Here is a 27,864-nt window from a genome sequence, read left to right on the forward strand (position 1 = left end):
ACGCTCCCACTGAACCACAACCCAAGCCCCCTACAATATAATTTTTTAAAAACTTTTTTCATCTTTAGTGAGGCATAACTGACTAATCTGTGTATATTGAAAATATATAATGTGATGATTTGATACATATATATAGTTAAATGATTACCACAATCAAATTGTTAACATCTGTCACCTCACTCAGTTACCATTTGTGTGTGTGTGTGTGTGTGTGTGTGTGTGTGGTGAGTTGATAGTAAATAATGGTGGGGTAGGAGTGCTAATAGAGTCGCTTGTGAAACTTTACTTTTTCTGCTCTGTATTCCCTCTTTTCTGACAATGAAAGGCATTGTCCGAAGCTATATAATGATAATCATGTCTTTAAAAAGAGCAAATGAGTGTGTGTGTGTGTGTGTGTGTGTGTGTTTTATGTGCCTCTCATTACTCAGCCTCCTATTTGCTCCCTTCCTGATATAGAATACCTGGAGAGGAGGTCAATTTAAAAAACTTAAATTTTGCCTTTACAACCCCTATGTCCTGTTTATAAAGGTTGTTTCTTGTCCTTGCAATTAGTATAGATTTCTAAATGTATGAATCAGGTTGCAGAAATCAGGAACTATATTTTGGTTGTTCTTTTATATTTTGAAACTTCATGTAAAATTATAAAAATTAAGAACTCTTTGAACATGCTGGAGGAATTTTGAGAGAGTTCTTCAGTAAGCTGAAGGAAAGCAGCAAAATATAGTACTTTAGCCTTTCAAGCATAATTGCTATTTTTCTTCTGTTAATAAAATATATATTACAAATATCTGTTTCTTTGGTATGTGTAATGTTAAGCTGGTGGTTGACATCAGTATGTTCCTTTTGTATATATAATTTTCCAGGAAAACTTGATGGTCTCTGTCAGACCCACAAGGTCTTTGCCCAGAATTATAATAATAGATACTTTTCTGTGGGAGGCTACTTTTTCCTACTAGTGTCCAAACTAGCAATTTCTGTTCACTGCATATTTCCCTTAAAGTTTTCTCCAAGATCTATACAACTTCTCCACTGTATGAATCTCAAAAGAAATTCTGTAGAGTAAACCTTAATTTTACTCTTAATAATTAATTTTAATTACAGAGATTTGTATTGTAAACAAGAGAAATAGGGGTTATTTTTCTGTGTAATCTTTAAATGTCATTTCTCATAAAAGAGAAAGCTCTCTTTTCAAAACACATCTAGAGTTTTAATTTATTTTTTGACAGCCTCCAGGGGGTAAGCCATTATCAGAGTTCAAGACTGATAACATAAAGATATAATTACTTTGTGACTTAGGATGTAATTTAGTTGTTTATTTCTCATTTGGGATAAAGGGGAAAGATGGAAAAGTGTTGTTTATGAACCACATAAAAATCTTGTGGCTCCCCTCCCCCCCCCACCACAAAGGAAGCAAGAAAAATCAAACTAATGCTTGTTCAGCTTAGGATAATATACACATTGCGTAGTCCACTTTTTTTTAAAAAACCATAATGTATTTTTTCTTGGCTTCTTTTATGATGCAGTAAGAGTAAAATCTCTTACTGGAGTTTCTGTTGGTATTATCAGAGCAGTGAGATATGCACCTTTATCTGGCTATTTTATGTTCTTGATCTAGCAGTTCATTTTCTAATGTTAGTGTTTACTTTTGACACTTGAAAACTTAATAAATTGTGTCTGATAAAGGGCAATTTTTGGTATAATAAATGGAGACAAATTATAATAAATGATCTTGGTGCTAGATTTTGAACAGTTTATTCCAAAGTTACTATTTTTGTTTGGAGTCACTTAAAATTTTATAAAGAAAAACCTTGACTCCTTTGTGGATACACAAATGTTTTCTCTCCACATTTTATAAAAAGTGCATTTTTCAACAAAATTTTCCCCACACTCCCTACTTTGCTTCAACTTTAAAGTAATAAGAATTCCTGATGAAATGTGCTTTTAAAATAGGCTTATCCAAAAAGAATATGCTATGGCCTTCTCAGGACAGTCAAATAGAATATTAAGGCTCAGTTGCTGTGGGAAAAGAGGAGGAAGGAGGAGCCAATTGCATTGATTGAAGTCTTCAGGTCATTCTTTTCATCTCTGACTCTGTCAGTTCCCCTCGAACTAAAATATTGGCTGATTGAAAATGGAGTCATTGACAACACAGAGAAATTTGAGTATGGAGATTCCTTAGAAAACTCAGAATGGAACCACCATTTGACCCAGCTATCCCACTCCTCTATCTATTCGCAAAGTACTTAAAATCAGTATACTATAGTGATGCACCCACATCAATATTTATAGCAGCTCATTTCACAATAGCTAAACTATGGAAGCAACCTAGATGCCTTTCAATAAATGAATGGATAAAGAAACTATGGTATATATACACAATGGAATATTACTCAGCATTAAAAGAGAATAAAATTATGGCATTTGCAAGTAATTGAATGGAGTTGGAGATGCTTCATGCTAAGCAAAGTAAGCCAATCCCAAAAAAACAAAGGCCAAATGTTTTCTCTGGTAAGTGGATGCTGATTCATCATGGGGAGGAGGGCATGGGAAAAATGGAGGAACTCTGGATTGGGCAAAGGGGAGGGTGGAGTGGAGAGGGGGCATGGGGCAGGAAAGATGGTGGAATGAGACGGACATCATTACCCTAGGTACATGTATGATTGCACAAATGGTGTGACTCTATTGTGTACAACCAGAGAAATGAAAAGTTGTATCCCATTTGTGTACAATGAATCGAAATGCATTCTGCTGTCATGTAAAACTAATTAGAACAATTTTTTTAAAAAAGGATTATCAGAACTAGCTTATATATTATTTTCTTACCCTGACTTAAAGATATATATTCAATTCCAGAAACTTGGAAAGAAATATTAGATAAAAATAAGCTTTACTCTTTAGTGATCCCCCATACCTTTGTGTCATGCTAAGAAATGTAGTAAACCTTATGTGTCATAAGCTTTTTTTTTTTTTTTTCTCAGTACTAGACATTGAACTCAGGTACTCAACCACTGAGCCACATCCCGAGCCATATTTTGTATTTTATTTAGAGATAGGGTCTCACTGAGTTGCTTAGGGCCTTACTCAAGTTGTTGAGTCTGTCTTTGAACTTGCAATCCTCCTGCCTCAAACCTTCCATGCCAGGCATGTCATAAGTTTTTACTATTAGGAGCACTTTTTAGTACCACAGATTTGATAAAAGGGGAATTGTGAGAGATTTTGATTTCATTTACTTTATTACTGCTTACATGTGACTGTATTTGAGGTAGAATTCTTGGCAAATTCTGCAAGTTTACTAAATATATCAATATGACAATAAATGAAATAGACTAATGATGTTTAATGATCTTGGCTGTCAAGGATCCATTGTTTACATACTGTCCTTCCTCTGAGAAGTTATAGAGTAAATGTCTAGAGATAAGTTATTGAGGTTACTATAGATATATTTTATTATTGTCTGGATATAGACTTCTGGATTTCTGATACTATTTACATTTTTTGAAAATGATGGCATTGTTATGAGGAAAATGTAAAATCTTATAAGATTCTTAACTTCTAACATCAAAGCAGTCTTTTATTTCAAGTTTATACCATTTACTCGTATAACAGTAATTACACTTACAGTTTTTTCTTCCTCAGACTCATCCTCAGGATGTCTAAGAGCCTCAACTCATCAGGGTGCCATCGATGTCTATGTCAGCCAGCTGGGGAAGGTGGAATTGAAATCTCACAAAGGTTAGCCAACTGGATCATTTATATTGATATGTGGTATAAATTTAGGTTTTATGGAACACTGAGGAAACTGATGTTCATATTACCTATATTGGCAGAGTGACTTCAGGAAACTTTCTTCTGATAGCATCTTAAATGCCTGTCTTCTAGCTCTCAAAACCAGTAATCTTTATAAATCTGGGGACAGATGACCATGAAGATTATCTTTCCTGCTTGTAGGACAAAATATGTAATATTTTGACTGTCTATTGTAGAATTTTTAGTGTTACTGTGTGGGTCTTTCCATTTTTTTGTGGGGGAAGGTACTGGGGCCCTATTTTGTATTTTATTTAGAGACAGGGTCTCACTGAGCTGCTCAGTGCCTTGCTTTTTTGCTGAGGCTGGCTTTGAACTCGTGATCCTCCTGCCTCAGCCTCCCAAGATGTTGGAATTAAACTTTGTTTAGAATATTCTTTGGAGGGAAAATGCTCTCATATATTGAAAGCTTTCCTACCTGCCTGTATGAGGACCCACTCAGGCTATCACTATAGAGAAACAGTTTGCAAAGTGTGACCCTGAAATAAATCTTACCAGGAAGATCTTGTAAAGCCATTAAATGAGTTTCTTCAAGTATCAAGATATATGATGTTCCTCTCTACATAATTTAATTTCTTATACCTATAAGTCACTTATTTTAAGAGATCAAGTTTTTCATTAAAATGGTATACTTTTTATTCACATGAAAGCTAATTATCAGTTTATGTGTGTCTGTGTGCACATGCATACACATATGCACAGTGACAAGTGACTTGTGTGGACATGGTGACAAGTGGCTCGGCAACAGGGGCCAAAGTGGCCTTGGTACAGAAAAAGTTAAGAGCTATATTAAAAAGTTAAAGTCTAGAAGCTCTTGTATATTGATCTGAACAGGACTAATGGTATAACAAGAAAAGTATTTCTCTAGAGACTGTTTTCTTGCTATTAGTAATTTCTCTGCCAGGTTTGTTCAAGTTTTCATTCAACTAGGCTTTCTTGTCAGAGTATCAGAGTAGAGCTACCAAACACAGAAGTTCAAAACTGAAATTATTTCTGACACAGAGATGTGATTTCTCACACCATATTATACTATTTTAAAGAAATATATAATTTTTAAAAAAATAGTATATTATCATGTCCTCACTAAACTATGAAAAGCTTCAATAATACTATTGGAGTAAATTGTATACCTCATTAGTAATATAATTTTACTCTCTTATGAAGACCCAAAGGGGGAAAAATCATACCATTAATGTAACTAGTAACATGGTAAAAAACAATATGTGTAATAGAAATTGTAATGCATTCCACTATTGTGTATTTTAAAAAATAAAATCAATAAAAAACAAACAAATAAAGTTTTAAATAATCTGTTTGTATGTGAAGGTTATTTCTTCTTTTGTGTGGTGGTCAAAAAAGGGAAACAAAACAAAAACTTTGGAACTTTTGGAGATTATTAATCTTCATCTATTTAAAATACTTCTTAGTATTAGTTAGAATGTCATTCCAGCAACCTATTGAAATAGCATATGATGTTGCAAAATTTGATTTGGATTACAATTTTGTGTTTTCTCCTTCTGGGACCACATTACTGGAAGAAACTTAAAGAAAGATAAATGGAAACAAAGATTTATATCTTCTGATTTCTTAATTCTCATTATACTTGGGAACAGTAACTTTTTAGAGTAATGGAAAGTTTGTCAGGATCTATTGATTAATGGTTAGTAAAGACATCTGGAATCCATTCCAAGCTCTGCCACTCACTTGCTGAAGGGTTCAGAGCCAGCCATTTGAATCTCTTAGGTCTTCATCATTTTGCCATATGAGAAGTTAAAATGTTACAAATGCTTGTTTTCTCTCTCCTTGTGAAAGTGAATATGGTGAAATTTATTCAGAAAGGCAGTTTGAGTTTGGGCTCGGGAGTCAGCCCTGCATCTGAGGACTGATTTTTCTGCCAAACATGTTGTCCTTGGGAAAATCACTCATTTTTATGTAGTATGCCTTCAGTAAGTGGCATTTATTAGTATGAGTTTGCTTTTGAATTTTTAAGAGGATAGTATTGATGTCAGTAACCATGCAGAAGTTTACAAGGTAAAAAGAGGTTGATGTCCTAACAAGAGCTCTCCTTTCTGAAAAAGATAGTGTTAAAGATGGGAACACTGGAATACATTCAAGGCCTTAGAAGCCATTCACAAACAGAGGCAGTTTTGGTAGTGGTGGTTTTTGTTTTCAAAGATATGAAAGGAGATGGGGATAGAACAGTTTGCTTAAACATTTGATAGACTTAAGATCATGTTCATGTAAAAACAGAAAAGAGTGTTCTTATGTTCTTAAAATTATTGTATTTGATATATTTAGAGGCATAAAATCCTAGAAAAAAAAGCATTTAAATTCATGATCTTCTACTTCTAAAAGTAGGTTTGGGGGAAAAAAATAGGTTTGAGGGCCTGGCACCGTGGTACATGCCTGTAATGCCAGCAACTGAGGAGGCTGAGGCAGGAGGGTCTCAAGTTCAAAGCCAGCCTCAGCAACTTAGAGAGGTCCTAAGCAATTCAAATAAAATAATAATAAAAAGGGCTGGGGATGTTGCTCAGTGGTTTAAGCACCCTGGGTTCAATCCACATCCCTTCCCCCAAAATAGGTTTGATAGGAAAACATATCATCTTCTATTCATCCTCAAATTTTCCAGGTTTGTTTTTGTTTTGTTTCTTAAGTCGTCAAATTTGTTGTCATGAGAAATCTCCTGTCAGTGTTTATATTTGAACCCCAAAAAGCAACTTATTTTTTAATAAACTAGATATAGTGATATGTTTAGTTCCTTAGTTTTTCTGAGGAATAAATATGAGAGTTTATCAGCCAAACTTCCAGCTCTAGTTAGGAAGACTGAGGAGATACCAGTTACTTTAGGCAATGCAAGCAGATGTTAAGTAGACTACAAGGAAAACTCAGACCCATAAATAAATACATGCTAAAAGGAGTCTTTTCAGCATTCACAATGCATGTCATCTAACAGTTCACAGAGATGGGGTTAATGCTTTATGGTAGAGGACTCTTTATTTGATGAGAAACAAGAGAAAGAAACTTATGATACAGGAGTGTACTGGTAAATTTGTACTGCAACCTACATAATTGTTTTTAAAAATGACTCCACAGCTATAACAGAGTTTTTGTTGTTGTTGTTGTTGTTGTTGTTTTTACTCCTTTAGGAGTTTGAATTATCAGATTGTACTGAATATAGAGTATCAGGCCTCAGATACTCAAAAGTCTGTGATCCACTAAAATAAATAATAATAATAATAATAATAATAATAATAATAATAATAATCCCTCTCCTTTTGTTGTTATTTTCCCTTCACACAGTAGGCACAGTGTTAGTTTCTGGTTGTGATTTTGTAATACGATAAAGTTGCAGTGTGTAAAATATCAGTGGTTGAAAGATGGGCCTTGTAGTCATTTAACTGGATATGTGTTCCAACACTAGAACATGAGACCTTGAGCAAGTCCTCATCTGTAAAATTGTGAATATAATAGTACCTCATAAATTTCATGTGGATAGTAAGTGGCTGGCTCTTAGTAAATGCTTAACTAATAGTAAATCCTATCTATAAGCTACATGTGTAGCAATCCACTCACTTTTCTAATATCAGATGAATTGGGTAGGACTATTGGCAAAAGAAGAACCAATAGTTTATAATGTTCCTAATGCCTCGTACTCTTGACAGAGTTACTATGAATGCCTTGAGAGTAAGGGAACTTTGATCTCTTGGGAGTAAAGACAAGGCACTGCTATTTGAATAAATGTGCTGAGGAGTAAAAACATAGTATAAGGAGCAATCCTAACCTTGTTCAATCTAATTTATAATGGATTCTGGTACTTAGATTGCTTTGGACTAATAAGCTCTCCTTTAAATTTATCACAGGTTCTGTTATTGTGAAGGTACCATCTTCTCTTCAAGCTCATTTACAATTATCAGGGAAAGAAATTGATGTGAACCCAGAAATCTGTGTTCAAGAAATGGCTGAAGCTCATAAGGATGATGGTGTAATAATTACTGGTAAGGAGGATGCATTTTACCATGTGTGAATACTCATTTTCCGTACATAAGTAGAAATGTGGTATAGTTAGCCACAATTTTATTCTTTTCCATTGTCACATTCTAATGTTGAACACCTTTTTCTTTCTGTTGCTTATCAGTAACATGATGAAGATATTTTGTTGAAAAGAACCTATTAAATCATTTAGGAACACTCATTAGTCCTGTCCTTGGATAAAATGGATTTAAAATTTTTTTATGGAACATCTGTTTTCTAATTCTTAAATCTGAAAATCAATTAAAAACATATATTATAATGTAAGACTTAAAGCTAACTTTGCTTGATTCAAGAAAAATAATTTGGTTTGTTATGCATATTATAAATTTCCTCTTTTAATATAGCAAATTATTAATCCTATAAATGTAAATAATTTTGTATATTTTTCATTATAGTCAGCTGCACTGATGGCCAATGCAATTTTTAAAATGTTTGTTGTATAAATGGATACAAAAATTCATGATGGTGAAATTTTATTTTAAATTCTATCAGAATGGCATCAAAAAGGATTTGAAATTTAACTGTGTGCATGGGCATACCCTATATGCTTAACCATGAGGTACTAACTAGAAAAACGAATGTTTGTATATGTGCTGAGGTGGGTACGGTCTTCATAAGATCAAGTTTCAGTTTTAAATGTTCATTTTATATGTCATGAAAGTTAAGAAGTAGTTTTGTTAAAATAATAAAATATTAAGAAAAGCATAAAGGGATAAAAATAATACCTGTATATTTTCAGATCTGACTCAATGACTAATGAACAGGCTCTTAGTTACATAAAGAAAATTTGATGAGAATCTGAATGTATCAAACATGCTAAGAATCAATGTCCTGTGATCTAATTTCTTGAGTTTAATTAAAAGCCATTAGTTACCTATTGTTGGTCTCAGTCATCTAAATCAATAATACAAATTTAAGTAACAGTTCTCTGAATCATAATTAAATTATTTATATATGTAAGCATGCTTGAATCATAAAGCTATTTTGTCATATTTTGTTATTACTCATAGAATCATATACCTTTATGAATTTTAAATTTAATTTAAACCCCTGTTCTTATGAATTCAATCATTACTTCTATGCACATATTCCATCCAAATCAATATCTACAGACCTGCTCTCTTTATTATTATTGTCCATTTCCATTTTGATAAACTGTACCACCTCAAATATTTTTTATATATATATATATATATATATATATATATATATATATATAATATGAAATATTTCTTTCTTCTCCATACTGGGGATTGAACCCAAGGATGCTTTACCACTAAGTTACACCCTCAGCCCTTTTTTGGGGGAGACAGAATCTTGCTGAGTTGCCTAGACTGTCCTTGAACTTATGTCCATCTGCCTCAGTCTTTCAAGTAGCTGGAATTACAGGCTACATCTGGCTTAATATATATATGTTTTGGAATAAAAATTATCTTTCCCTAGCCTAACTCCTCCTTCTCCTCTCTTCTCTGTTTTTAAAAATTTGGTTTGTCACTCAACAAATGTTTAGGGAGTCTGGCACTGCTGGACAGCAGGAGTGCAAAGTAACACAAACCAGTGCACACAATACACTGGAATAAGATGTTATGAGAAAGCTATGTATGTAGTACTGTTAGAGTATAAGGTGGTACATCTAAATTAGGCAAGTGTGTGAGTTTGGGCAAATGAGAAGTCAAATGTAGCCAGAGTATAGGAAAGTAAAAGGTAAAATGGCTAAATGGAGAGTTTGGGAGAGATCTGCTCCCATAGGACCAACTTAGATTTTTATATTAAGAGCATCTCAAAGTCATTGAAAGGTTTTAACATAGTCACATAGAGTCATATAATCACATTTGTGTATTAGAAAGATCACTCTGAACCATGGGGAATGGAGGGAGATTGTAAAGAACCATGGTGGATGAAGGAAAAGCTAATTAGCAGATTTCTGCAGTAATTCAGGAAAAAGAATATAGTAGTCTGGTCTTTTCAGAGCTATCTTATACTCAGTAAACAGACTTTCAACAAATTTGGTTGAAGGACAAGGTTAATGAATGCAATGAGAAGATACATACTTACTTCAATGGTTATTATGAAGCTGCTTGGCTTATTTAGATGTTTGTATGTGTTATTTGTTATGTCTTACACTCTGATCTCTATTTACATCAGGAAGAACCAAATTGCAGAAGAAATTTTATTTCCTGCTCATGGTGCAAAAATCCAGATACTGACCTACAGAGTCCACTATGGGATTGGGCACCAGATAGATCTGTGTGTTGTCTCTGATACTAGATAAATCCATTAGAGTGTCAGTGTACAGAGACCCCAGGTAAAGACAACAGCATTCTGTCTTACAGCGAGCTGTATAAATTAGTGACTGGATTTAAAACAAACTCTCCTAGTTTGATTCTTTTTTTTTTTTTTAATTTTTTTTATTGATTATTTAAAGCATTACATAGCTCATGATATATCATCTTTCATACATTTGACTCAGATTGTGTTTTGAACTCCCATTTTCACCCCAAATACAGATTGCAGAATCACATCTGTTACATATTCACATTTTTACATAATGCCATATTAGTGACTGTTGTATTCTGCTACCTTTCCTATCCCCTACTATCCCCCCTCCCCTCCCCTCCCCTCCCATCTTCCCTCTCTACCTCCCCTGCTGTTGTTCAATTCTCTCCCTTTTTTTTCCCTCCCCCTTGCCCCTCATAACCTCTTATAATTTTACGTATCATTGAAGGTCTCCTACCATTTCCATATGCTTTCCCTTCTCTCTCCGTTTCTCTCCCCCCATTCGTCTTTGTTTACTGTAGTCTTTTCCTCATGCTCTTACTTCCTGTTCTGTACTTAGTTGTTCTCTTTATATCAAAGCAGACATTTGACATTTGTTTTTTAGGGCTTGGCTAGCTTCGCTTAGCATAATCTGCTCTAATGCCATCCATTTCCCTGCAAATTCTATGATTTTGTCATTTCTTAGTGCTGCATAATACTCCATTGTGTATAGATGCCACATTTTTTTTTATCCATTCATCTATTGAGGGGCATCTAGATTGGTTCCACAGTCTAGCTATTGTGAATTGTGCCGCTATAATCATTGATGCAGCCGTATCCCTATAGAGCGCTTTTTTAAGGTCCTCAGGGAATAGTCCTAGAAGTGCGATAGCTGGGTGAAATGGTGGATCCATTCCCAGCTTTCCCAGGAATCTCCATACTGCTTTCCAAATTGGCCTCACCATTTTGCAGTCCCACCAGCAGTGTACAAGTGTACCCTTTTCCCCACATCCCCGCCAACACTTGTTGTTGTTTGACTTCATAATGGCTGCCAATCTTACTGGAGTGAGATGGTATCTTAGGGTGGTTTTGATTTGCATTTCTCTGATTGCTAGAGATGGTGAGCATTTTTTCATGTACTTGTTGATTGATTGTATGTCCTCCTCTGAGAAGTGTCTGTTCAGGTCCTTGGCCCATTTGTTAATTGGGTTATTTGTTATCTTATTGTTTAATTTTTTGAGTTCTTTGTACATTCTGGATATTAGGGCTCTATCGGAGGTGTGGGGGGTAAAAATTTGTTCCCATGATGTAGGCTCTCTATTTACCTCTCTTATTGTTTCTCTTGCTGAGAAAAAACTTTTTAGTTTAAGTAAGTCCCATTTGTTTATTCTTGTTGTTAACTCTTGGGCTATGGGTGTCCTATTAAGGAATTTGGAGCCCGACCCCACAATATGTAGATCGTAGCCAACTTTTTCTTCTATCAGACACAGTGTCTCTGATTTGATATCTAGCTCCCTGATCCATTTTGAGTTAATTTTTGTGGATGGCGAGAGAAAGGGATTCAATTTCATTTTGTTGCATATGGATTTCCAATTTTCCCAGCACAATTTGTTGAAGATGCTAAACTTCCTCCATTGCATGCTTTTAGCCCCTTTATCAAATATAAGATAGTTGTAACTTTGTGGATTAGTCTCTGTGTCTTCTATTCTGTACCATTGGTCCACCTGCCTGTTTTGGTACCAGTACCATGCTGTTTTTGTGACTATTGCTTTGTAGTACAGTTTGACCTCTGGTATCGCTATACCTCCAGATTCACACTTCCTGCTTAGAATTGCTTTTGCTATTCTGGGTCTTTTGTTTTTCCATATGAATTTCATGATTGCTTTGCCTATTTCTACAAGAAATGCCGTTGGGATTTTGATTGGCATCGCATTAAACCTGTAGAGAACTTTGGGTAATATCGCCATTTTGATGATGTTAGTTCTGCCTATCCATGAACAGGGTACATTTTTCCATCTTCTGAGATCTTCTTCTATCTCTCTCTTTAGGGTTCTGTAGTTTTCATTGTATAAATCTTTCACCTCTTTTGTTAGGTTGATTCCCAAGTATCTTATTTTCTTTGAGGATATTGTTAAAGGTCACAGGCCTTATTTATCAAGTAGATGAAATACTTTTAAGAGACTTTGAAAGTGAAATACTTCAAGAGACATTGGGCTTCTTCTTCTTCTTCCTTCTTCCTTCTTCTTCCTTCTTCTTCTTCCTTCTTCTTCTTCCTTCTCTTCTTCTTCAGGTTTGTATGTGGGAGAGTGTGTGGGTGTATAGATTTCCAGTCTGAAACCTAATTTTAGAAATAATGGGCAGCTTCAGTGTACATTGTTACTATAAGCCCCTGAGCTCAGCTCATCTAGGTCTTCCTCATAGATCCTACAAGGCAGAGAAACAGAAATATTACCCTTCTTGCTAGGAAGTCTGGACTTAATCTGTAGCATAAGTATGATTTCTGCAAGAAGCCATGCCAGTAAAAATTAGTCCTTCAGGCTCAAGCTCCCCAAAGGGTTTTGATATATCAACCCTATAATTGTTTTTATTTCCTGCTTCATGGTTTGCCTTGCCATTGCTGTCACTGATACAAACTCTCAGTTGTATGATTCTTACTGGGATTTACAAGTATTGTGTGCTATTCTGAGATCAAAAGAAAGCCCAAGACTATGGGTTATGCACAGTATGTGTTCTCTGTGGAGCATTCTCTTTACAGAGCTTAGATTCTAAGTTTTATGTTCTACTCTAAGTGGTAAATTCAACAAGTTGTAATGACTGAGGTAACACATTTCTAATAAGAAGTTGACTTCTCTTCTGGGTTTTAGACTTGGTACATCAACTTAGATATGAAACCTGTGATTTATCAAGCCATTCTCCAAGCTCAGAAATGCATGTGGTACCAAGTCCTTTTGTTTTAAAACTTCAAGATTTAGATATTTAAAAAGTATTAGAGGTTAGGTGTATTGCATAGGATTGGTGTTTGTCACCATAAGGTAGGGAAGTTGGCACTACTGGATTCATTTCATTTTAGTCAAATGGAAATGTAAAGCATATAAAAGATAACATTCATTTGAAATAAAAATAAACTACAACCAGAGATATGAAAAATTGTGCTCTCTTTATATAATAAGAATTGTAATGCATTCTGCTGTCATATATAAATAAAAAATTACATAAAAATAAACACCAAGTTAAATTAGTTCTCAGTTTATCTTTAGGCCAGAGGGTTATATGTACAATAGTATTATAATTTACAATGGAAAATTGGTTCATAGATAGGTTGGGAAAGAGGTTGAAATGAGATATGGCCCATTGGATGCTACTTTGTGTGTATGGGTGTGTGTTCTAATTAGTTATATTGATGCTACTTTTAAAATCTAGGTAACATGTTTTCTCTTCCAATGGGAGGAAATGCAGTCTTTTAATAGAAATTTTAGAAATAACTTTTTTTTTAAAGAACACACTGAAGTTGTGGTTTTCTCCAAGCTTATCACACATTTGTCAGTTATATGTGCATTAGGACCACATAAAAAAAATTCACTAACAGAATGAAGAATGCTCTTAAGTTGACATCTGTCTGCTAAAGAATACTTTGACATGGAGTTACTGTGGGATCTGTCTTCTGATCATTTATGCTTTTATTATGCTGTTTTTGTTTTCCAACCCTTTTGTTAGGTGTAAGATCCTGGGGGTATCATGTGTAATCAGACATTAACTTTGTTAATGTTAAAAAAAATCAGGTTTTGTTTCCATTCATCTGCAGATTTTATCTGAAAAGGCCAGATGGTAAATGTGTTAGACTTGGCAGTCACACGTGCTCTCTGTTGTACATTCTTTTTTTTGTTTTTTTAACAGCCCTTCAAAAATGTAAAAGCCATTCTTAGCTTTCAGGCCATATAAATTCAGTCCTGTGGCCAGATTTGGCCTATGGACTATAGTGTGCTAACCCTTAGACATCAAAGTGTTCACCTCAGTCTTAGAGCACTATAACGAATTATTTGTGATGACTGTAGGGTTTTTTAAAATTATGTGTTTTACCATAGCCAAATCCTTATCCTGAGTGAACTCTTCCCACTCATGAAGATATGCACATAAAACTTCTGTGTTCATAAACATAATTTATGGGTCAAAAACTTTGATCATGGAAGATTTAAGAAACAAGGCAACCATAGGAGATACGTAATGACAAATAAATACACAAAAGATGTTCAACATCTCTAGTCATTAGGGAAATGCATATTAAAACTGGAATAAAGTGCCATTACATATTTGCTGGAATGGCCAAATACAAAATACTGATAATACCAAGCACTGGGAAAGATGCAGAGAAATTGGATCTTTCCTTACACTGATGATAGAAATGTAAAATGATACATTTACTCTAGAATTGAGAGTGTCAGTACCTTAAAAAACTGAATAGGACCCAGCAGTCATATTCCTGGATATTTTTCCTGGAGAAATGGAACTTAAGTTCCCAACTTTATTTGTAATAGCCCCAAACTGAAAATAACACAAATACCCTTTTATAGGTGAATGGATATACAAAATGGTATGTCCATGTAAAGTAATATAACTTGCCAGGAAAAAGGACCAATCAATCTATTGGATACACAATTTGAATGGAACAGGGTACTGTTTAGAGTGAAAAAAAGCCAATTTTAAAATGTTAAGATTATTCTATTGGTATAACATTCTGAAAAGACAAAATTTACAGACAAGTGGTTGCCAAAAGTTAGACAAGGAGTGGGAGGGAGGGTGTGATTTTTAAAGGGATATCTAAGGGAAGAATAGTTCTGTATTTTGACTATAATAAGTGCCATATGAGTCTATATACGTGATAAAATGTCATAAAAGAGCACAAAATCCTACAAAAAAATAATGCATGGAATAAGTGGTGAAATGTAAATAAGGTCTATAGTCTAATGAACTGTTCTTTGCCAGCCAATTTTCTGGTTTTGATAACGTACTATAATTATGTAAGATGTTACCATTGGGGGAACTGTGTGATAAATGTACAGGACCTTTCTGTACTATTTTTGTAATTTCTTGTCAGTCTGTGTAGGGGTAAGAAATGGAAGGAGAAAAATTGGAAGGAGTGGAAGGGGAAGGCAAAGAAAGAAAAACAATGTAGTCCCTCAGTTAAGATGGAGTTAAAGGGACCAAGTTACCTTCCTACCTGAAGCTGTGATACACACACACACACACACACACACACACACACACACACACACATTAAACAGACAAAATATTTGAAGTTTTCAAGACACTGGACATCAAGCAGTAAAGAAAGTAGTTACTGGGAGATGGGAAACAAATAAAATGAGCCTTGATCACTGCCAAGGAAGTCATCAAGCTAAGTACAGAGAACTATTACTGGCAGACTACCTGAATTGATGAGATCCAATATGAGTCCACAGAGACCAAAACAACTAATTTTGCAGAACAAACTTCCAGAGGGAGTAGAGCCTAGTGCTCACACGCATCTAGAAATAATGCCCCTTCTACCCACTAGATCAGAAACACAAATCATAACTCATAGGGCTTTGGGTAGTGGGCAACAAATAGTCCTAGATAGAACTCAGCTCCAAAACTGCCAGACAAATGAGAAAAGCAAGACATGAAAGACTTAAACTGTTTCCAAGTAACTTAACTTCATTCACAAGCAAAACTCAAGATTTATAAGAATACAAAGTATTTAGCACCTAACAAAGTAACATTTACAACATCTGAAATCCATTCAGAGGCTATCAGACATTCAAAGAGGAAAGAAAACATGAACCATAACAAAAAGAAGAACCAATGAAACCAACCCAGAAAGGACACAGATATTAGAGTAGCAGAGAAGGAAAATAAAACCATCATCATAATTGTTATTCCATATGTTCAAAAACTTAAGGCATATGAGATATGAAAAAGACCAAAGTTGAATTCTTAGAAATTAGTTATAAGTCTGAGATGAAAAAGGAAATAGATAGGATTAGATATCACAGAAGGACAGATCTGAGGAAGGAGTCTATGAGATTGTTTCTCAGGCAGAACTTACTAATTGTATTCTTGCTCAATGCCTAAAGTACTGTTAACTTTGTTACTGTTCCAGATATTGGAGAGAAAATATAATAGATGGGTACCATTAAAACTAGCTTATAAATATTTTCTTATCAGTAAAGACTTTTTGTCAAAATATCTTGGGTTGTACTTTTATTAAAAGAAAACTCTAGTTATTGTTGACAAAATATTCTGTATGGAATTTAATTGTTAGGGGTTTACTTTATGAAATTTATGTGTTAAAAATAATAGAAGTTCAGAGTAATTATTTTCATATTGTTTCATACATGTATGATTTCTTTTCCTAGTGTACTGGTAAACCTCGTGAAGGCATAATTTGTCTTTTTATATTTTTTGAATCTCCCTAAATTACTTAGTATGGTGCTTGTGGTAGTGCATGGTCCATGGTATTTGTCATGTGAAAAAGGGAACCCTCCAACCCTGATGTGCTGAAGTTTTATCTGCTGCAAAAAAAGGCAGAAGCAGAAGTGTCTCTTTGAACCAAATGTAAATAAACAAAGTCTGAAGTGAGAGTTGGAGGGAGGCAGGAAGAAGCTCATCTTTCTAAGAAGCTTTTTAATCCTGTATTTTAAAAAGAGAAATAATTCTGCAAATTATTCCCCAGAACCCCATGTTTGTCCATAGTTAGAGCTGATTAGATTAGGTACCTTTTGGGTTAAAAGTAGAAAGAACTTGTAGATTCATATGTTAGAATAGATCGGGGGTAGGGGTTTAGAAAGCAAATGGCAGAGTTAAACATATGTCTTAAGCAACCTTTCCTCATTCTCAATAGAAGCCATACTACATAGGGATAGGGTAGTCATTTTCCCATTTCTTGGTCACAGAAAAAGTGCCTTATTTTCACTGGCAAAGGAACATTAAATAAGGTACAAGGTTTTGGAACCCCAAGTTCCAATATGTGTTGTAAGACTTTTGAAGGAAGGATTTATACTTTACAAATTAGAATATGAGTCTTCACCATAGATTCAGGCCAAAGTACAAAGAGCTTTCAGTAAATTGCTTATTGGCAAGAAGGCTGTTTTCAGCAAACTAAATGGAATCTTGTAAACTGCCCTGTCTTTTGAATATTGTCACTAAGCTGAAATCACTCTTTGCTGTTACCCACAGCAGCATGGTGCTTAGCCTCTCCTGCTGCAGGAGGAAGTGGGTAGATGGGCTTCTCACTCCATAAGAAATGCACAACAACCTGGGAAGTGATGAGCTATATATTAAGACAAGCTCCCAGATATTTAGTAAGTCCATACTATTGCTGATGTTTTATTATTGGTGCTAAATGGTATTAAAGAACAAGCTAAGGATTTCTAGTTCTTTCCTTAACATTTATTTGAATTACCAGAAAAAGAAATTCTGTATTACAGACAAACAATTTGGTGCAAGGTACCTTGAAATCCTGACCTCCCAAATGTAGCACAGGCACAGAAAAACAGATAAAGTTGATAGTACCGAACCCTATTAATGAAGAGCTGGAGGGGAAAGGGAAGCTTTTAACAGGGATTTACTAAATGGAGCATAGAGATATTTTATCAGTTCAGCAAAGCTAATGAGAAGTAATGATCATATTGAAAATATAGCAAAAGAAGAAGAAGGGGATACTCAGCTGTGTCTGAAAAAGATGCAGTGAGCTCTAGGACTTGGACAGGGTGGTGGGTCAGAGCTAAAGGAAGAGAGGCAAGAATTCAAAGAAGAATATGCATCAGAAGAACCCTTAACACAAATATCTCATGGTAGAAAGCATCTTTTCTTCATCCAAGAATACCTTGTGGTACTAAAGGAAAAAACTATACTGAAGAAGAGAATTAGTCTCTGATTTGTTAACTTGCATTTAACTAGTGAACTCCTAGCAGTGTATACACAACTCTTCAGTTCAATTTAGACTGGCTTCTTAAATCCTGAAACAGTGAAGCTCCAGAGGAGATATAAGACCTTAGTTACTTTAATTAACAGAGAAAACAAGAACTAGAGTGTAACAGTGGTACCTTCACCTTCTGAAAGTAGCCCTCATTGCTCTAAGGCTTATTTTTTTAAGGTTTTTTCCTCTCTTCTCCCCTCTACCTCTCCCTAACAAGATTGGGAAGACAGTGTTATCCTTTCTTCACCTAGTTAATTGCCCTTGAACACACCCACTACAGGAAGGAGATGCCTTCTGAGGATCTGGGAAATGAATACCTCCCAAATGAACAAATGAATTCTAACATTTCATCAGGGCCCCCCAGAGGTCCCCTACCAGAACACACCTGGTATGTGACACCCACCCTGCCATCCCTTCTGATTGGGAGAGTCACAGACTTTGGTACAGGAGTCCTCTGTGTTTCTCCTTTGCTAGCAAAGCAATAAACTTTTTCCTTTTTCTAAAAACTGTATCCTCATTATTAAATTGGCATTGGGGACAGGGGCCAAGCTTTTGGTTACAGGAGCAGAGATGGGTGAGCTCTGTGATTGCCATAGTTTGTCCATTGAGAGTTTTCAGGCTGCAGGCCAATGACAGATAATAGAGCCAGAGTCTTGCAGATACTCGGACTACAGGAGACTGAGTGGGGAGACTGGGCAGACCAGGGCTTCCTAGAGCTCAGGAGACAAAGTTTCAGACAAGAGGGAACAACAGCACAGGGGATTCTGTAGATGGTACTCATGAGCACCCAACAAAGTACTGACTACCATGCCTGTGAAGAAACTACTGGATACACAGTACAATATAGATGAGTCTCAACATAATACACTGAATGAAGACAGATTTTGAAAAGAGAGAGAGTATATACTGTATGGTTCCATGTTTAGAAATTTTTTGAAAATGCAATTCATAGTAACACAAAGCAGATCATTGATTGCTGGGAATAAGGAAAGAAGGGAGGGTGTGTTAGTGTGTTGGTTTTCTTTTACTGCAAGAAATACTGTGATAATCAACTTGAAAAGAGATTTGTTTTGGCTAAGTTTTAGAGGTTCCATTTCATGACCAATTGGCTCCATTGCTTTTGGGCTTATGGCAAGGCAGCAGATCATGGTAGGGAGTGTGTGGTAGTGCAGAGCTTCATTACCAGGAATTGAACAAGAGACAGGATGAAGAAAGGCAGGGCTTCACTATCCTCTTCAAGGGTTTGTCCCCAGTAACCAGAAGGACTCCCACTGGGCCCCACCTCTTAAAGGTTCTTCCACCTTCCAATAGTGCCATGCTGGGAACTAAGCCTTTAGTACATGTCTTTGGGGGACATTCCAGATCCAAACTATAGTAGAGGGTCATGACTGAAAGATTGCAAAGGGGTTAAGAAAACTTTTGGGAATGCTGGATGATATACCTTATCTTGAATGAGGAGACAGTTTCACAGATTTCTTACATATGTCAAAACTTATTACATTGTATATTTCAAATACATGTGGTTTATTTTGTCAACTATATTTCAATAAAACTCTTTTAAAACCTTCCTTTAAAAATGATACAAGTAAAAGCAGAGCAGCTGCCTCTCAATTGTTCTAAGAAAATGAAAGGAGAGCAAGCCCACATAACCTCTTTGTGGCTCTTTCTCAACTCAAACTACTTGTTAAGATTTTTGGCATTCTAAAGTATTGGTTTTAGAGATATATGGTAAGATTTATGTGCTTATATATTATTCTTGCCCATTAAGATATAACTTTATGCAATTTTCTATTTCAGGACTCATGAATCAAGCAAGCAAACATGAAAAATGGATTAATGCTGCTGCCCCAAAAGGCACTGTTAGTTTTAGAAGTCAAAGCTGGTTTCAGTCCCTGAAACTGCAGGACTAAGAATGGCTTGATCTGTACTTGTGCTATTAAAATAATGATCAGCAAACTGTGACACAAAAATGCAACTTCCACTGTTCGTATAAATGCTGAAAACAGTGGCATTAGGAATTAATAGTGGTAAATAGTTTGGGATTGGGGGACTTTTCAAAATACTTACTTAGCCACCATATTCATTTTCTATTTCTGTGTAACAAATAACAGTAGTCTCCCCTTATTCTCAAGGGATATGTTCCAAGACCCCACAAGCGGATGCCATGGACAGTACCAAATTTTATGTATACCATGTTATTTCTTACAAATACATATACAAATTTAATGCCTTTGTTATCTTAATTAAGCATTTGTGCATTATAGCTCTAACTTGAGCAGTTTGAGTTGCAACAGCAAAACTAGCTTCTTTTTCCTTCTTCACCCTTTCACAGGTGAAACATTTATTCTTTTTCTTAATATATTTTTAGTTGTAGGTGGACACAATACCTTTATTTTATTTTTATGTGGTGCTGAGGAGCAAACCCAGTGCCTCATGTGTGCCAGGCAAGCACTCTACCGCTGAGCTACAATCCCAGGCTGAAACATTCAATCTTACCATAGATTTTACCAGACTTTTTTTTTAACTTATAAATTATTTATTTCTGGAATTGTCATCAACCAGAGGTAACCAAAACCATGGAAAGCAAAACCTCAGATAAGGGGGAACCACTGTACCACAAATTTAGCAGCTTAAATTAATACTCACTCATCAGATCACAGTTGTGTAGGTCAGGAACCCAGATGGCTGACTACTCTGCCCAGGATATCAAAGGGCCAGAATCAAGGTGTTAGCAAGGCTGACTTCTTATCTGGAGTCTCTGAGGAGAAATCTACTTCCAGATTCATTCAGATGATAGGTAAAATCCAGTTCATTATGAATATATGACTAAGACATCCATTTTCTTGCTGGCTGTCTGCTAGCAATCACTCTAAGCTTCTAGAGGCTACACTCAACCCTGCTTGTGTGGCAGCCCTCATCTTCAAGCCAGCAGTGACACACTTGAGTCCTTCTCATGCTTGAGTGTCTGACTTATTTTTTAAAAGTTGAGAAATCTCGACTTTCAAAAATGAGTTCAGGCCCACCCAGAATAATTTGTATTTTATCATATGTCACATGATCATGGGAGTGAAATTTCAGCATAATCAAGAGTTTCCATTTCCACTCAAGGTGAAGAGATTATGCAAAGGCATCAGTCATGAAGGGTATTTATCTTAGAATTCTTTGTACTATAGCTCTCATGTAACAGGTTTTCTACTGAATATCTCTTAAACATCATTGGAAATTTAAGTTGTAAATAAAATCTTATAATTGTGAAGCAGTTGCTATTGATTCTTAATATCTTTTGTGTATTGTAATATATAACTAATTAGGAGAAAAAAAGTTATTTTATTGCCTGATGTATGAAGATAGATTTTCAATTTTATAATGGTGTACTTTATAAAGTTATTTTATGAAATTCATTTCTTTTCAACTTTATTCCTAGAACATTTAAATTATACAATACTGAATAGATCTGTTTATTAGATTATATTTTTATGACTAGGATACATCAACTTTTAAATACTAAATTTTAATAACCATTTTTAAATGCTGCAATTTAGAATAATCTCCTTTTTGTTACTATTTCATTTCTTTAAAGTTCCGGTTTTAACTTCTTTGTTTTTTTTTGGGGGGGGGGAGCAAGGATTGAACTCAGGCACTCAACCACTGAGCTTCATCCCCAGCCTTATTTTGTATTTTATTTAGAGATAGGGTCTCACTGAGTTGCTTAGTGCCTCACCATTGCTGAGGCTGGCTTTGAACTCATGATCCTCCTATCTCAGCCTCCTGAGCTGCTGGGATTATATGCATGCACCACCGTGCCCAGCTAACTTCTTATTTTTGAAATAAATTCAACTTTGTGGGATATCTTAATGTCTTCTTTTAGTTCAGTCTTCATGAAACCAGAATTTATATAAATTTGAAAGATATTCATATGCTGGTATATTTAAGGTGATTATGTGTGTGTGTGTGTGTGTGTGTGTGTGTGTGTGTGTGTGTGTGTTAAACTGTCAGGAGAGGAAAATGTGAGGCAGTAAGGCAATTTTTATAAACTTTTTTGACCCTCATGGAATTATATAAACATTTTCATGTCTAAAAATAAAGTTGATGAAATTAGCCAACAACAAGCAGAAGGTCATGACTATAATTGCAGCCTACTATAGCTATTATTATTATGGCGTTGTACATATGGTTCCCTTGCATGGCTCATTTTTTCTAACACCTACCCCTTTTCTTTCAATTCTGTACCTCTACATTTATCTCACCAGAATGAATGAAAGGGTCTCTTGTTTTTGTTTCAAGGAGGGTATTACAGAGTTTGGGAGCAATCTTTGCCTATAAAGTAACCTGCTGGGTTTCTAGAAATCATAACAGGGTATATTTTTCCTTGGCCTGGTCTTCCCATGCAGGTACTCCTTTGGAAACCAACTGCCTCTTCTAAGATAGTTGTGTGCATGAGACATCTAGGGGTTAGACTTCTGAAGCTAATTTTTATGCAACTGCCAGAAATTTCCAAATTTAGTTTAAAATTTCACTCCTACCATAATCATCTTGGCTCAGGTCTTAAGATTTTCTACTTATTTGATTCCCCTGCTGTCCACTCCCAGGAACCTTTCCACTACTTATTTTAAAAAGTCAAGTAGAGGTGACACACACCCATAATCCCAGCCCTTAGGAGGCTTAGGCAGGAGCATCAAAAGTTCAAGGCCAGCCTCAGTAACTTAGTGAGACCCTGTCTCAAATTTAAAAATTAAGGACTGGGGATGTAGCACCCCTGGGTTAAATCCTGAGTATCAAAGGAAAAAGGAATTTTTTAAAAATCAGGTAAAAAGAAAATTCCTTTCAAAAATGAGGGAGGAGCCGGGTGTGGTAGCACAAGGGGCTCAGGGGGCTGAGGCAGGAGGATCCCAAGTTCAAAGCCAGCCTCAGCAACTTAGAGAGGCCCTAAGAAACTCAGTGAGATCCTGTCTCTAAAATAAAATACAAAATAGGGCTGGGAATGTGGCTCAGTGTTTGAGAGTGCCTGAGTTCAATCCCTGGTACCAAAAAAAGGGCGGGGGGGAGATTAGCTATTTTAGTCAGCTTTTTCTCAGCTGTGACCAAAGGACCTAAGAAGAACAATTTTAGAGGGGGGAAAGTTTATTTGGGGGCTCACAATTTCAGAGATCTCAGTCCATAGACCACTGGCTCCATTTCTCAGGGCTTAAGTGAAACAGAACATCACAGAAGAAGAATGTAGTAGAGGAAAGCAACTCAAGACATCACCACAGGAAGCAGGGAGAGAAAGAGCTTCGCTAAGCAAGGACAAATGTTGACCCCAGAGGTATGCCCTAAATGACCTACCTCCTCCAGCCATACTCTACCTGCCTACAGTTACCACCCACTTAATTCCTATCCCGATGAACACACTGATTAGGTTAAGATGTTCATAACCCAATCATTTTACCTCTAAGCCTTCCTGCATTGTCTCACACATGAGTTTTTTGGGAACACCTAATATCAAAACCATAACATTAGCTAACAGAGTACCCTATAATAATGCTTGTACATCCCTTTTAAAACTTTCCAAAATAACTTTCATATCTTTAAGTTTTTATATTTATTTCAAACTTAAGGTAAACAAGAAGACAGGGAATAACCCCATTTAAGAGGGAAATTATTGAGGAAATAGGAAAGTTTTTAAAAAAACTGTCTAATATCACTGATGCACCTGTATGTAGCAGTCATAACAGAGCTGTGCTTTCTCCTGGACTCTGTCAATATCAGTGTATGCAATTAATAGCCCATACCTCCTAGCAAAAATTGAGGGAACATCTTTTTTGACACAGTTTGGTTTTAAAATTCCTCCATAGTGCAAACTTGATTAAAAAGATGTTTCTGAGACATTATAGGAATTATAACTTTTCTGTTCATAGACAATTTTTGCTTCTATTTAATTTCCCCTATTAAAGTGTTTAAATGAATCCAGAGCTAATTTGTATTTAGTTCTGTTTTGTTGTAAAATACCTGGAAATCACCAAAAAAAGAGCCCCTTTTCCTTTGAAAATGGATGTCTGTCTTTTATAATAAAGCTTCACAGATCCTTAAAGTCATTGTCCTGGCTCAAATTTTTATTTTGACTTATATGGCCATCCTTGCTTATTTAGAGACAAATTTAAAAATTCTTTTCAAAAAATTTACATCTCTCAGGGTTGTTTCCTATAATACAACCTTAAATTTGATAATGTCAAAATTATTGGTTTGATTAAATTTAGGGATCATGATTACTTAGACAGAAAAACCAATATATTTAGAAACATTTGTAGGTGGGATAAGAATCAGAAGATGACTTGCTGCTTGTTTACATTGTTACTGAGATCCAGCTAGAAAAAAATACTTTCATCAAGTGAAGAAAGGTTGCTAGGTTCTAAATTTTGGAGTGTTTTTTTTTTTTTTTTTTTTTGGTTTTTCCTGCTTGAGGCTGAAGGTCATACTTCCTCTTCAGTACTACTGTACTCTGACTCTTTCACTGTCACCTCTGGGACACCTTTAAATGGTTTTGTATATTGAACATTAAGAGGATTGCCACCACCGTCATAGCCAAACCAACTTGGAGGATCACTGCAGCTGTATTCCTGATGCTGGACTACAGATGACATTTTGTGAGCTGCCTCCCTAGAATAACAATGATTAGTGTTAGCAAGTTAATTCCTAGTATACCATTTTCAACTAGACCACATTTGGAATTAAGAGAACTTTGTCACAAGTTGAATTTACTTCAGAGCCCTCTTGCCTTTCTGGATAACTGGGCTGATAACCAGGATCCCAGAGCCTAAGCAGGTCTGGTTCAGTCTGTTCAGAGTACACAGTGAGTGGGTAAGAAGACTGCATGGCCATGGAGTGGGAACACTGAGGTCACTCTATTTAGAGAGCTCTTGATCAAGCCCTCTCCTGGTATATCCAGGGTTTCTAATAAGGGAGTAACCTAACCAGCCAACCTATGAAGGCAGACCAGGCACCAGGGCAGAAGCTCTTAACCCAGAGGTCACAGATCCTCGTTGGATACATGAATGAACTAACTTCAGGGAGGTCCATGAGGGTCTCTGAAAGTCCACGTAGTTTTGTTTCAAATACACATTTCCCTGAGAAGAAGGTCTGACTCAAAAGAGTCCACAGCCAAATGATTAAAAATAACTGTCTTTCTTGGGGAAGGAAGGAAGGAAGAAAGGGAGGGAAGGAAGGAGGGAGGAGGAAAGCATCAGAAACAAAGTATATCAAAGCCATTTTGAGGACAGAGGACTTTCCTAGGAAATTGGTTCAAATTACAAGGCCAGTACTAAAAAGGCAATGAATAATTGGCCACTTGTATTGGATTAGAAATGAGTAACTATGATGTTCACCCATTAAGGGCCTACTTTCCCCACTACTATTGCAGTCTGTTACACTGAATTATTAATTGCAAAAGTAACTGAGTCATTGATATGGAGCTGGTATTACCACACCTTGGAGTTAAATTTGTACTAAATGTCCATATGAGTTCAGATAGGGCAATGAAAATAGAAAAAGCAGAGATATGTTAGTTTAAAATGCTGTTAATCATAACCAAACTCAACAAGAAGACAACCAAAGCATTGCTAATTCTGCCTCTTACCACATTCCTTTTTGGCTAACATACTTGCACTCACATGATTTATATAAATTTAAAGAATAATTTGAGTAAAAGTAATTGTTATATACTAATTTCTAGTTCAAAACTACCATCTCCTTGTGCTAAAACTTGGCAAACAAGTGTCGTTTCTTAATATTTATTCTCAAAGTGTGAAAATGGTAAATTATGGTCAAAAATAAGGTTTTATATTGTTAATTTAAAAAATATTTTAAAGGATCTATTCTATTTTAAACATCTTATATAAACCCTTATATGTCCTCTAAGTAAAACATTATTATATAAAAAGAATAAGTTTGTATCTTTTGCTTTCCCCATATTCTTCTGATATTTCTTTTTTTTTTTAATTCTATGGAATTGAGATTTCTGTACCTCTTCATATATCTTCTGCAAGATTTCCCTCCAAAGACTTACCAAAACAAAATACCAAGTATTGGAGTAAATTGAGGCATAATACATTGGCATCACCAGTTTCAAAGGGGGGAGATACTATCCCAAGCAGCAGAACTCCGTTGTTAACCTTCATCCCATCTCTACCTGTCTAAACTTTATCCATCAAACTCCAAGCCAATCTAGCCTCTTGTATAAAGATTCTACCCAATGCGTTCCTTCTCTGAACTTCTTTAGGAAGTTAATCATATAATTAATTTCTTTCTAATATAGAACCTCATGGCATTGTTTATAATTTTGAACTTTGTTATTTTCCTTTGGTTTAAAAAAATAGTAAGTTGTTTAAGGCCATAATTTCTTTGTCTCTCTGTGAAACCTAGCATTAACAGCCAAAGGAAGAGATTTCAGCAGCTGAATGTGAAAGTCCTTTTAACTCTCTTGACTTCTGCTGGTTTGCTGGTCTAGAAGAGGCATTTTTAGGTCCCTATTTCCAATGCCCTCCTGACCCTTGTCCTTTGAATCAGCTCTGGACACACATACAGCAGTTCACAGTTGTTCATTTGATTCAACACCACTGACACTGATTGTAGTACCAGAGTACTATAGTTAGAGACAACAGAGGCCTTGGCCTCTAAGAAAAGGAAATGTTTGTTTTAGAGAGTAAAGGATCTCCAGGTAGTTGACTAAATTATGTTTTTGAGGGTTCTAGATAGCTGGTGTGAGCATAAGTACAATTATTGCTAAGTTTGATGATGTTTATTTTGGGGGGTACCAGGGATTAAACTCAGGAGCACGTCACCACTGAGCCACACCCCCAGCCCTATTTTTGTATTTTATTTAGAGACAGGATCTTAGTGACTTAGTGCTTCACTTTTGCTGAGGCTGGCTTTGAACTCACAATCCTCCTGCCTCGGCCTCCGCTGAGATTACAGGCATGCTCCACCACGCCCAGCTTTGACAATGTTTATTAAATATCAGGTCATATAGTTCCTCAGTCAGCTATGAGCCAGGGTCAATTTGTTGGTATCTGTGATATAAAAATAGTAATCCAATAGTGGGGGAGCCTTTTCAGACCCTGGAGTTTGTAGAATGACAGTTATATCTTATGGTGGGTGCTCTCTTGCAAAACAACTATAGCTAGCTAGTTTGCTCATTGACCAACAAAAGTTTGCTCCTCTTCTGGTTTAAAAACACTGGGATGAGCCAAGCTTCTTGTTTTGCAAAGTTAGTGTAGTGTTTCCAGATTATAGTAAGTATGGGGAAATTTGTTGATAAAGCCATTTCTTCTGGAAGCTGTGATTGCATTTTAAGGGCTGCAAACATATTTTCATGTTAAAAAATGGATTCAATTATTGAGCCTCTTCCCAAATAAGAAAAATCTCCTCTTTCCTAGAAGCCAAAGGTTCCATTTCACCCATACAAAACAAAACACCTTAGTTGAGGGAACCACACTGGCCCTGGCAAGAGCAAACAACAAATAAGGGACTAGAGATTTTGTCTCTTGTTTTGAAAGGTCCATATTATGGTTTGGATGTGAGGTATCCTCCAAAAGCTCCTGTTAATGTGGGAGTATTCAGAGGTAAAATGACTAGATTTTGAGAGCAATAACCTAATCAGTCCATTTTAGTTTGCATGGACTGACTGGGAGGTAACTGAGGGCAAATGGGGTGTGGCTGGAGGAGGTGGGTCACGAGGGTCATACCCTGGAAGGGTTGGTTTTCTCCGTGGCCCCTTCCCTGGTTCCCTTTTCTCTTTCTGTTACCTGACCTCACCATGAGCTAAGCAGCTTTCCTCTGCTGAA

The 27,864-nt window shown here is 35.9% G+C and overlaps 2 protein-coding genes across 5 annotated transcripts in view; one reads left to right on the forward strand and one right to left on the reverse strand.

Annotated features, from left to right (window-relative positions):
• FAM185A (family with sequence similarity 185 member A) overlaps window positions 1-24,100 on the forward strand; it is a 53,544-nt gene extending 29,444 nt beyond the window's left edge. For 3 of the 4 annotated variants that reach the window (XM_081282809.1, XM_081282811.1, XM_081282812.1), the window contains 3 exons: window positions 3,637-3,732; window positions 7,665-7,799; window positions 19,844-24,100. In XM_081282809.1, coding sequence (XP_081138935.1) covers window positions 3,637-3,732; window positions 7,665-7,799; window positions 19,844-19,956 — 344 coding nt within the window. In that variant the 3' untranslated portion in view covers window positions 19,957-24,100. Of the gene's footprint in view, window positions 1-3,636; window positions 3,733-7,664; window positions 7,800-18,263; window positions 19,824-19,843 lie in introns of those variants that run through there. The other variant, XM_081282810.1, reaches the window with a different exon arrangement.
• Window positions 24,101-24,473: 373 nt separating this feature from the next.
• The window catches only part of FBXL13 (F-box and leucine rich repeat protein 13), a gene marked incomplete at its 5' end in the record, with an annotated part of 221,317 nt that continues 217,926 nt past the window's right edge, over window positions 24,474-27,864 (reverse strand). The window contains one exon of the mRNA XM_081283294.1: window positions 24,474-24,682. Within this exon, the coding sequence (XP_081139420.1) occupies window positions 24,496-24,682 (187 nt within the window). The 3' untranslated portion in view covers window positions 24,474-24,495. The remainder of the gene's footprint in view (window positions 24,683-27,864) is intronic.

Source organism: Spermophilus citellus (genome assembly GCF_964194105.1).
Source record: "Spermophilus citellus genome assembly, chromosome: 3".
Classification (NCBI taxonomy): Eukaryota; Metazoa; Chordata; class Mammalia; order Rodentia; family Sciuridae; genus Spermophilus; species Spermophilus citellus.